The 11,525-nt window shown below is 36.8% G+C and overlaps 1 protein-coding gene across 1 annotated transcript; it reads right to left on the bottom strand.

Moving 5' to 3' along the window:
- Positions 1-1,022: 1,022 nt before the first annotated feature.
- Positions 1,023-10,715, bottom strand: slc16a12b (solute carrier family 16 member 12b). The gene is made up of 6 exons (XM_051915443.1): positions 10,574-10,715; positions 8,777-8,880; positions 5,848-5,991; positions 5,153-5,747; positions 2,697-2,956; positions 1,023-2,549 (listed from the first exon to the last, which is right to left on the bottom strand). Exons 1-6 carry the CDS (start codon positions 10,681-10,683, stop codon positions 2,317-2,319), a joined length of 1,446 nt encoding a protein of 481 aa, XP_051771403.1. The 5' UTR covers positions 10,684-10,715; the 3' UTR covers positions 1,023-2,316.
- Between the last annotated feature and the right edge of the window lie 810 nt (positions 10,716-11,525).

Here is an 11,525-nt window from a genome sequence, read left to right as displayed (position 1 = left end):
TGTTTACTGACAGTGGTTTCTGGAAGTATTCCTGGGCCCATTTAGTAATGTCATTGACACAATCATGCCGATGAGTGATGCAGTGTCGTCTGAGGGCCCGATGACCACGGGCATCTAATAAAGGTCTTCGGCCTTGTCCCTTACGCACAGAGATTTCTCCAGTTTCTCTGAATCTTTTGATGATGTTATGCACTGTAGATGATGAGATTTGCAAAGCCTTTGCAATTTGACGTTGAGGAACATTGTTTTCCACAATCCTTACTTCTGAGAGACTCTGCCTCTAAGACATCCCTTTTATAGCTAATCATGTTACAGACCTGATATCAATTAACTTAATTAGTTGCTAGATGTTCTCCCAGCTGAATCTTTTCAAAATTTATTGCTTTTTCAGCCATTTGTTGCCCCCGTGCCAACTTTTTTGAGACCTGTAGCAGGCATCAAATTTGAAATGAGCTCATTTAGTGGATAAAAGTGAAAAATTTATCAGTTTAAACATTTGTTATGTTATCTATGTTCTATTGTGCACAAAATATTGGCTCAGGTAATTTGAAAGTCTTTTAGTTTTCATTTTATTCAAATTTAAAAAACGTCCCAACTTTTCCGGAATTCGGGTTGTATATAATTAGTGATTTAAAAACAATGGTCCTCATTTGTGGAGGCTACTTAAGTGCGCAGGAAAACAGGTGCATTTGAACATAAATTTGTGCTTGCCTTCATTCTAAATGTTGATGAATTTGGGTATTCTAAATGAGGCAGGGAGTCCCTGCAGCTGGTAGTTTGCATAAACACGGCCACACTTTATCCATTTAAGTGATCACATCCCCTTACATATCCCCTCTTTTCTGCTTGAACAAAAATGTTTGGCCTAGAACAAATTTTTCGTACATTTACAGTGGAATGAATTTTAGTGCCCAATTGAATCATGATTTTTAGAATATTGCTGTGCTTGTGGGGAAAACTGTTAAGTTGGTTGTCTTTCTAAACAGAATATTACAAAAAAATTTATCAAAAAACATGTTGCCAGATCTTTGTTCAAAATGGAGAATCTCTTTTATTGTTAAATGAAATGGTGTCTTATAATGCATTTGGTTTTCAGTATCGTCATGACATTCCATAGAGAAATGTCTTAAACGATTGCATAATTCTTTCAAGTTTAACAGGTTATTTCAATTTTTCTTGTGATAAAGTATGTTTACAAGTTGTTTCATTCATAAAATGTCATTAAAATAAAAAATGAATTGAAGAAATGAAATAATTAAAATTAATTTCGTAAAATGATCCCATGATGGGAACCCATAAAAGCTTCTATATATGAAGCACCTGACAGAACCCTTTATGTTTCTATATAGAACCTTTTCTTCTAAGAATGGAAATAAAAAAATAGAAAAAAACCCACCAGACATTATAACTACATTTTTATAAACCTGTATTGCTTTTTGTGTGCATTACTTGTTATTAAGAAAATTGTTGTTACCAGTAACTAATATCACTTAAACTTGCAGAATCATGAGATGAAAATATGTGGATTATTACATATATGTAGAATATTACCTATAATACTTTTCATGGTTTTATATAGTCACATTTTTTTAACCCAATGAAACTGATGAAATTCACTATACCTAAAACTATTACTAAACATTTAGTTTAGACTGTTGAACATCAAATTCTAAAGCTTATATATTAGTCCCATGCCCTAGTAGCCTCCATACAAACAATATATCTTCAGCCTCTTGCATAATATTCTCAAGAAACTCATTTAAAGAATCGTTGAAGAACTGCTTAGTTGTAGCAACTCATGACCATAAAAAAGGCATTGTTGAATAAAAATATCAGACCTTTACAAACCATTTGCAGAGCATGAGCAAATGTACTACCCTTGATATCTGAATTATAACAGCAGCTCAGACTGTCCAGATATCTAGGGATCAGCACTGTCCTCTACAGACTTTAATAATGTACTACAACTGGAGCTTCAAGTATAATAACCTAACTTTGTAATTCTGTCCACAGAAAAAAACCCTCCCCACAAACTCACTGAATGCTGATACATTAAATATGAAACACAAAGAAAATACATAAAATGTAAGTCTTGATGTGTTGTAACCCACTTTCTTTAAAGGCTGCTACTGTAGTTGACAATAAAATACTTTTTAACAAAAAGTCAACAAAAGGCATGTGAAAAAATGTATACACAAACATTTCTTCTCTCAATTAAACATTATTAATGACTGTATATATGATAACAATATGTCATACAATTGATTAAAAAGAACTAGACAATTAAAAAAAAAGAAGAAAATTGCTATTCCAATGCTAGGAAGTGGCTGGAAAAATTATTGTCAAGTCTTTATTTTTAGACGTAAAATAGTCCACTTGTTTGCCTTCACATGACACCAATTTTGGGTCTTTGCTCAGGCTGTTCTTTTGGTTTCTCCGGCAATGGCGAATAACGGCAACTGAGAACAACAGGAGAGAGCTTGAGATCAGGGCGAACCCACTCAAAAAGAATGTTGCTGTGTAAGTCCCTGTGGTGTCAACCAACCAACCTATAAAAGAAAAAAAATCTTGAGCATGTTGTTGATTTCCACAGAAAATAATTTTGACTCATCACTCAGTGTGACAAAGCTCCATTATAATGTTTATTATAATAGAACTTTGAACTAATAAAAAATAAAATAATTTGTGGCTTTTACCTCCAATGGGTGGGCTGACCAGATAGGGAACAGCGTGAAGGAAGTACACAACCCCGAGAGCTGAAGAGAGGTATGTTGTCCCTACAACATCTGATGTTACCACAGGAATAAGGGCAACATAACCTCCATCAAAGTACCCATAGAGCACAGAGAAGGGTACCAGCAAGACAAATGTGCGTAAAAGGGGGATAAAAAGACAACATAGTCCCTCCATTCCCACAGCAAACATGTAACATATATTCCTGTACTTCTTCAGACACCTGGAAGAGATACAGAAAGGCTTAGTCAGGATGATCAGAAGCAAACGATTGACATCTGTTTTCCTAAAAACTGATTTTTTATTTATTTTTTTATTTTTTTTTAGCTTTTTGACCTTTTCAAATTTTAACTGACAGAAATTATTTCAGTTTAATGAATGTTTAAAAATTCCAACATATTTTCCTTACACCTTGAATACATGTATACACAGTGGTGGCGCTAGGCCGGGGCTTGCAGGGGCTATAGCCCCACCAGAAATGTGCTTATAGCACCGGCGCAGCGTTTTATTAGTAAACTATACAGAATTTGGTCTCTTTAATATCAGTCTAACTGCATTAAGCGTTTTCTTTACATGAGATGAAACCGCTTAACATGTAAACGTATTGCGTTTTCACAACAAAACCCGCCCAACTGCTCCTCAAAACTAGCCCAATCGCATTTCAGGGGTCGATTCAACCCACGGACTTGAAAAACCACCCGCGGCAACAGTGTAAAAGTAGCCTAATTCCGCAGGAAAACCATGAACTTTGCAACACTGCTCCACACAGTATGCTTTTATAGATATGTATAGAATTTTGTGTTTGTCTTTAAGCCACATGAAGCGTTTTTTTTTTTTTTTTGTTAAGCATTTTAATGTCCCCGTTCAAGTTCTGCTAATTCAAGGTATGTTAATTATTAAACCAAACAAAATCAAAAACTTTCAAAAACACTTAGCAATGTGATTCTTTTATTGAGTGATAAGCAGTGGGTTTAATCAGTGCCATTACTAAAGGATTTGCCATCCGGCGTCTTCTCGTCATCTCCTTGACCTGCTTCCCTTGGTGTTTTTACACGTAGAAAAGGCAAACGTTTTTCATTGTCCAGTTTTCTCTCGGAACGATGATCTGAGTTACTATCGCCATTATCGGTGCAGCATTAATGACAAACAATGGTGACATTTTTCACAATCATGACAGAAAACAAATTACTGCACTAAACTCAATAACGGAAAGGCTGCCCGATCCTGTCAATATGGCGGATAAACAAAGAAGTTACCCAGAACTCAATGCGGTGTGACGTCAGATTCGTATTCTCTATAAACGGTTTTACTGGGGGAGGAGTCAATGAACGTTCAGGTACGTGTGCGTTAGCGATCAAGCGCCTCGTCAACAGCCATCATATTGGAGAGCAATGAAATATGAAGCAAAAGACCAGAGACTTTTGACATCTCGGAATATTTCAGAAGATATTGTCCTCTTCTCTTGTATTGTAATCTGCTATTGGTGAGTAGCTACCCTGATCTTTTGAATATTCACTCATGTTATAAACGTCAAATGATACAGATTTTAATATAAATTCTTGCACTTCGTTCACCCTAGCTAGCCTAGTGGTGATGAAAAAATAAAGAGAAAATGAAAACACGTCACCGACACCCTGCGCTCTTTTCCATGTTGTTTTCGTTTTAAATTCACAAGCACGTTCCTTCATTTAGCCCACTACAGTAGACGTACATAGGCCTATATGTCTGAGACTGTAGTCGAGAAGTTTTAATAAACCATTGTTGAAAGAGCTGATAGGGTAATAATAAAGGTGTTAAGAAAAATTGATAGGTTACTGTGCTTAGTAACTGTGTACACTTTTCAATGAGACCTTGTAAAGGTATAGTTTAAGGTAAAATGGAAAATTTAAAAAGTAAAATGCAATAAATGCAGGGTATTGAAGCTATTAAGTTAATGATGTACATAATTTTTTTCTTAGCACCCCCTTTGAACTGTTAAGTTCAAAGATGTGTATACACATCTTAACCTGTTAGCATTCCACTGTACCTAGACCAAATGGTTCAAGAACAGCATGCAATAGCCTATGCCTTTTTTAGGGGTTTTAGACAAATTTTACAGGAATGCTAAGGGGTTAAACATTATTATTAAACTTTTAAAGGTTTTAAATAAATTTCTAAAGGTTTAAATTCATAATTCATTAAAGAATTTATCTTGGATTAGGTGTATTAACGTCACTGTATTAAGATCTGGACAAAGAAACTGTGTCATGTCAATGACCCAGCTGTTTATTGGATAACGAAATCTGTGCTTTCATTTTTTTTTTTTTGATAAATAGATCTGAAGAAAAGAAAAACAAACAAAATGTGGCTCAGTCAATAAATGACCTATTCCTGTTTTTGACTGTAATGCAATACTAACACATTGCACAAAACAACATACCTTCTGTCAGTGAGCCAGCCAAATGTGATGTTTCCAACGATGTCAATGACCCCTAGTATGGACATCAGGAAGGCAGCATGCTGATGACCAACACCTACATCCAGTGCGTACGGCACTAGGTACACAAATGGCAGACTGCACCCACTGGCCAGCAGCAGGAAAGAGCCTGCCAGCACCAGGAAGTCAGGCATGAGCAGGAAGTTGTATTCTTGCATGGACTGAAGGCAGCGTTGTTTAGCATTCACTTCTAATTTATCGCCTTCAGCCTTCCCTGTATGAACGCCATTTACTGCAGGCGGTTTAATGCTATACCCACACTCTGAGTCCACTGGAAGAGGACAGGCCTCCTCTTCCTTTAGAACGATGGGCCGTAACAGAGCTCCACAAACACACAGGTTAGACACGAAGCCCCCTAAAATGAGGAGGGCCCCACGCCATGAATAGTGTTCGATTAGCAGCTGTACTACTGGGGCCAGGATGAAGGTCCCAATGCCACTGCCAGACATGGCAATGCCATAGGCCAAAGCCTTCCTCTCACAGAAATAGATCCCGACCATGGCAATAGATGGAGTATAGCAAAGGGCGAAGCCAAGCCCTAAAAAAGAGGAATATAAAATAAAACTGTAAACATGCTAAACTTGCTACATACCAAGTGCAGAATATGGGTCTGTAGGTCAGTGTTTTAGGGGTCTTACCAGTTACCACTCCCAGGGTAAGGTAAAGATATTCCAGACTTGTGGCGAAGGAGCTGAGGACTAGTCCTATTGAGGCCAGGAATCCTCCTAGTATTACAGCTATGCGGCATGACAACCGATTCCCAATCAGGCTTCCGAGTGGAGCTACAAAAGTAAAGTGAATAAACATGTATGTTGTGCAAGTCATACTGAACAATATGTAAAAAATGATAAAAGTAATATTTAAATAATATTTAATGTAAGCCAGGTTTCCATCCATGTACACTACAGTGTGGAAATTAAGACTTTTTACTTTTAAATTATTACTTTTATTTAGCAAGGATGCATTAAATTCTTTAAAGGTGACAGTAAAGTGACAGCTGTTATTTTGAACTTCTATTCATCAAAGAAATCTGGAAAAAAAGTATCATGGTTTCCACATAATTAGGCAGCACCACTGCATGTTTTCGACATTGCTTACAATAAGAAATGTTTCTTGAGCACCAAAACAGCATATTAGAATAAACTGTGAAGTATCATGTGACAATGAAGACTAGAGTATTTGCTACTGAAACTTCAAAGTTTTGAACAGTAGTGTATTTTTGAACAAATTTGAAGATATTACATAATTCTCAGATAATTGGTCACTATTACTGCCTGGGAACTGCTTGACAAGCTCCCAAACATGCAAACATAATTTCATCAGGGGCCGTATTCACAAAACATCTTAAGGCTAAAAGTAGCTCCTAACTTGCCGATTTAGGAGAAACTCTTAAAAATAATGGGCGTGTCAGTCCTAATTTAGGACTCCTAAATTTTTGCTCTAAGAGTATTTCACAAAGCATTTTAGTGCTAAAACTAGCTCCTAAATCTGTGAAACACTAGGAGTAGTCAAGAGGACTCCTAAGTCACTAAGACCAAATCACAAACAATCCTAATCCACCTAAAGACACCGTACACCATGAGGTGATAGAGCCTTAGGTGCTGAACTTTTTCTTCATAAATGCAATATAGATTTTGATTTATAGATTTGAATCCACGATAAAACGCCCCAAAAAAACCTTTAATAAATAAATAAATAATGTCCAATTACCTGTGGCAGTTGTTTTCACTAGTTCACATTTACAAATGATCGAATAGAGTAAAAAAAATATAATAGGCGTATTTGGCGTGCTGCAAGGGGATCGAGGGCTCTGAGCTTGGAAGTAAGTCCAAATCCAGAGTTCTCCCCGTATCCCCAGGACCCTGTCCGAGAGTGAGGAGCAGGGTGGCAGAGGGATGCAGAAAACTGTCAAGGTAACTATAGGTGAGTCTGCTGTCCTCGTCTGTCTATATATTCCTCCTCTCGAGCTGATTAGATAGACTGTTTGAATGTGCTCTTCCCAAACTTTATTTTAAAATCTTTAATTGAATATGGCAACATTTTTATTTTAAAATCTTTATTTGAATATGGCAACATTTGTATTTTAGAAGTTTTAATTGGATATGGAAACATGATACCTCATTCTACAATATTTCTATGATTAAATCGCTGACAGAGACTCCTCCCCGTCAGCCAATCACTGTGTGCATAGTCCATAGCAACGAGGTCAAACCCCACCCTTACTCTTAGCTTAAGACTTCTCTCTATTCCTTAGTAAAAGTTGGTCTCAGCAGTTTTGTGAATAGGTTATAAGAGAAAACTCTTAGCTAAGAACTTTTACTGCCATTTAGGAGAACTCTTGGTAAGATAAAATGTTTTGTGAATACAGACCCAGATCTTTTCATCTGTGTGCTCTAAATCAAGTGCCTTATAGCTTGATTTGGAGCAAATGAACTGTTCCCCTGGGTCATTTTCTTCAGTTTTTTTCTTTTCTTTTTTCTTTTTTCTTCATTATGCATTTAGGTATATATTTAGACATTATAAAATGATTTACTGGTCAAGTTTTAGCATTTTCAGTTTTAATTGTGAGCATTTTTTATTTTTCTATTTATACTGAAGTGTCAGACATTGTAGTAATTCAAGTTAGTAAGGTGGACAGCAGTAAAAGTAAAACCTTGAGGAATATGTCAGAATATTTCTGAATATAATTCAGAATAAGAAATGCTATTATAATTTCACCATTTATTTTGAATTTGTGTGGAGGGGTGTGGTTGGGCTGGGGGTGCGGTTGTTCTGCATTATAAATGTGTTAAAATATAACCACTTCATATCTCGACCCCCCCCCCAAAAAAAAACAACAAAACAAAAAACAAACAAACAAAAAAAACAAAACAAAAAACATTGCTCCTATTTTCTTCCTACTTCTTCTTCTTTTTTTTTTTTTTGCCAATTTTCCCAGAAGTATAAATTTTGTTATCTTGAACACATGAATGGAACAGGTGGAAATGCTTTATTCCCTAATTGTTTTTGCGATAATCAAATTCTTTTGTTAATAAGGGGGAAAGCTGCTCTCTCATATTACATGACAACATATTACAACATATATGATTTGCAACTGTGTGCTTACAGAAACCTCTGAACAGCATGGCCCCATAAACAAATCAGCCTTGTGGTAAAAAAAGAACATGTCAGCCATGGAAAGCTTTTTGTAAAAACAGCATTTCTTACGTCTTTTGTTTACTAGTCAGCAGCCTAAAGATGGCCTTTCCTTAGCAATGTAATTCTTAAGATTGCTGTACTGTCAACAGCAGACATCACCGGGTGTAAGGAATTCAAACAGGCCTGTTTTTTTGGGTCAAACTTGCAACACTGGCATGTCCTCTCAAGATGTTCGCTGTGTGTTGCTGACTTCAAGAGAACTCCCACAGACTGCAGGTCTTTCTTAGTTTCTTACGCAACAGTATTGTCTCAGATGTGCAAACATTTTGTAACTAAGTTCTGCAGATGGAAACCCTTTTTCAGACCAGCCAATGATGATGATTGTGATACGCCAATGTGTGATGGCTTTAGTGTCAGTATGATCATTACCACACAGCATGGTTGTGCAGTCCACTAATGAATGAATCCATGCTGTCCCAGAGTAATCTCTTGCAAAGTGCATTTGAAACTCAACGAAGAATATGGAGATGCATCTGGAAAAGAGAAAATTACAAAACAACTCTGATCAGACAGAACACAAACCACATAAACCAAGTCTGTGGTCTTTAAAGGACCGTATTGTGACATTTCAGCCTAACAAACATGCTTTAAGGTCCAGTGACATTCACAGCCAGTTAAAATGAACAGATTGTGGGTGTCTGGATATGAAAGACTGAGACGAGGTAATGAGGCACAAGCCTCTGCAGTGCCTGTTCTGCACCTGAACAAACAAAACTAGATCACCAGGCAGGTCACTCAGGTCAGAGCACTCAGTGTGGGTATGACAGCCAGCAACTCACGTCTTCTGCCACTGAGACAGACGTGTCTGGCCATCAATCATTAAAGAAGGAGATGTCATTCAGTCAACCATTCCACAGTTAGTGTGAAAACACTATTGACTTTAATAACACACACATACTTGGATGATAAGAGCTTTTTAAGGGGTTAAGGGTAGAGAAGAGAATATCCATAAGATAAAGAAGAGATTAAAAAGGCACATTTTCCATCTGAAAACTACTGGCTGCACTTTAAGCTCAAAAAGAGTTTCATCATCTGGTACTCCTTGGGTTGATTATCACCACTTATCTCAGCAGGACTTAAGAAATGGTCAAAAGAGTGCTTGTTTCAGAGGTGAGGTCAAATTAACTGCTTTGTTCTCACTAGCCCGCCTGCAATTTCATCCTAGTAAATGTAATTAGCAGCTTTGCAGACCTGTTCATCAGGTTCTCGCTTTTCACATGATGTACCTGTACATTTAAATGAAACAATGAATTATAGTGGCTTAACCAGCCATTAATAATGGCTTAACCAGCATAGTCCGTTCGGCACATTCACTGCCTGAGGGGGGAGCTCAAAATATCTAAATGGAACAGTTTGTCCAAAGCAGTATAAAAGGAAGACTTTACCCATTTAACATTATGTAATATAAAAGAACTATTGAAGTTTTTTTTATATATAGGTATGTAATATGTTAAAGAGGTAAAGTCTTCCTTTTTTGTAGCAACAAATGACACAACAGCACAAAATAAACACACAGATGTGTTAATCAGTCAAAGCAGTAAAAACTCCTTCTTCCAATATATGTAAAAACAACACTGTGTTATCTATATTCATTTGTGAACGCCTGAAAGCTGTTTACAAGTCTGTCAAATGTAACCTGACCTCAAAGGCTGCAGCAGAAACACCAGATAGCGCTTGTCACTTTGTGAACCAATGACACATTCTAGGTAATTCTCAGTGTGGAATGAACTAAATATAGCATTCTGTTGAGCCTCATGTACTGTACTATACAAGTGTATGTACTTTTTGGGTTAAACCCATTTGAGGAACAAATCAAGACATTTTTAAGGACAGAAGGTTTATGAGATTGTGTAGAGAAAATGCACTAGACTTTTCCCCATGGATCTGACTTTTGATTTGTTATGTCTGTTGCTTCCCTCCCCTCTGTTTGTTCTTATTGGATATTTCCTGTATATTTGCATTGTGTTGTTGTTTTTTTAATATTTAAATTCAATACAAATTTTTGGTCAGCGACGTTATTCTTCAGCTATTGATTATCACCAAGAAATCGGTCAGTTAAAAACCTGTGGTTTAATTATGGCTGAAAACAAAACACCTATCACTATATCAAACTGTTCTAGTTCTATACAGGTATGAGCAACAGCATACATGCTCCAAAAAGCTTACCTCGTAACAGCTCTTGTGCAAACAGTTACCACAAAGCAGCCAGCCACGATCATCCATCCCCAGCCTCCATCCGGAGGAAGGACCCCTCCTTTCTTCCTTTCCTGTGCCATGGAGTCTGTCCTTCCCACTGCTTTTACTTCCCTCAAACTCCAAAACTCCCAGTCCCAAACACAAGTTGCACCTCTCTGCCGCCACACTCACTGGTCATGGAATTCCTTCTGCAGATGTGAGGCCCGGTCAGTGACTCCGCTGAGCGAAAGATGACACACACAGCAAAACAGGCAGGAATAAGTAACAAGCTCAGCTAAAATGATTAACAGGCACGATGGGTGATGCACGTCTTCTGTAAGTACTCAGAAAATGTGACATCTTCCAGGTTTGGGGCTCCTTTTGGGTCTTACAAATGATTACAGTGAAAAGTGAAATGATGCATGACTGCATTAATGAGAAGTGTTTGTTGAGCTCATTCTAACTGATGGGTTGCCATATTAACTTGAGACCTTGCAGTCTGCCTTCCTGACCCCTCTGACACTTTTGACTCAATTGAAAAGCTGATCTATTCTTTTAAATGATTTTTAAATAATTTTTGGAATTCTTGTTTTTGATGTCCTAAAGATAGATGGAAATTAACATTTATTAATATGTTTAATAAATGAATATTTATTAATACGTTTAATGAATAATAATTAAACAATAAACATTTATTAAATTTTAAAATCAAAAGTTCACCTATTGATTATTATTGTTGCCTCTAGTAATTATGTGTCTGATTTTTAATTTCCAACCTATTATGGGTTCATTTTAATCTAGCCATAGAGTTATTTTAAACAATAGTTGGGTTAAATAAAACTGCCCAGATTTGGGCAAACATTTAATCCAACTGCTGGGTTAAAACTACCCAGTCACTGGGTTTGTCAATTTTTAACCCAACTTGGGTTGTTTTTAACCCAGC

This window comes from Ctenopharyngodon idella, chromosome 12 (genome assembly GCF_019924925.1).
Source record: "Ctenopharyngodon idella isolate HZGC_01 chromosome 12, HZGC01, whole genome shotgun sequence".
Lineage (NCBI taxonomy): Eukaryota > Metazoa > Chordata > Actinopteri > Cypriniformes > Xenocyprididae > Ctenopharyngodon > Ctenopharyngodon idella.
The sequence above is the reverse complement of the archived record's forward strand: the minus strand, read 5'-3'. Positions and strand labels throughout refer to the sequence as shown.

What these genes read in the sequence shown, in the direction of transcription:
- slc16a12b (XM_051915443.1), bottom strand. Translation starts at nt 10,683, where the DNA reads ATGGCACAGGAAAGGAAGAAAGGAGGGGTCCTTCCTCCGGATGGAGGC. An exon ending in TGCACAAGAGCTGTTACGAG is followed by an intron (nt 8,881 to 10,573) that starts GTAAGCTTTTTG and finishes TCTCTTTTCCAG; the next exon opens with ATGCATCTCCATATTCTTCG. An exon ending in TACCCTGGGAGTGGTAACTG is followed by an intron (nt 5,748 to 5,847) that starts GTAAGACCCCTA and finishes CCTCTTTTTTAG; the next exon opens with GGCTTGGCTTCGCCCTTTGC.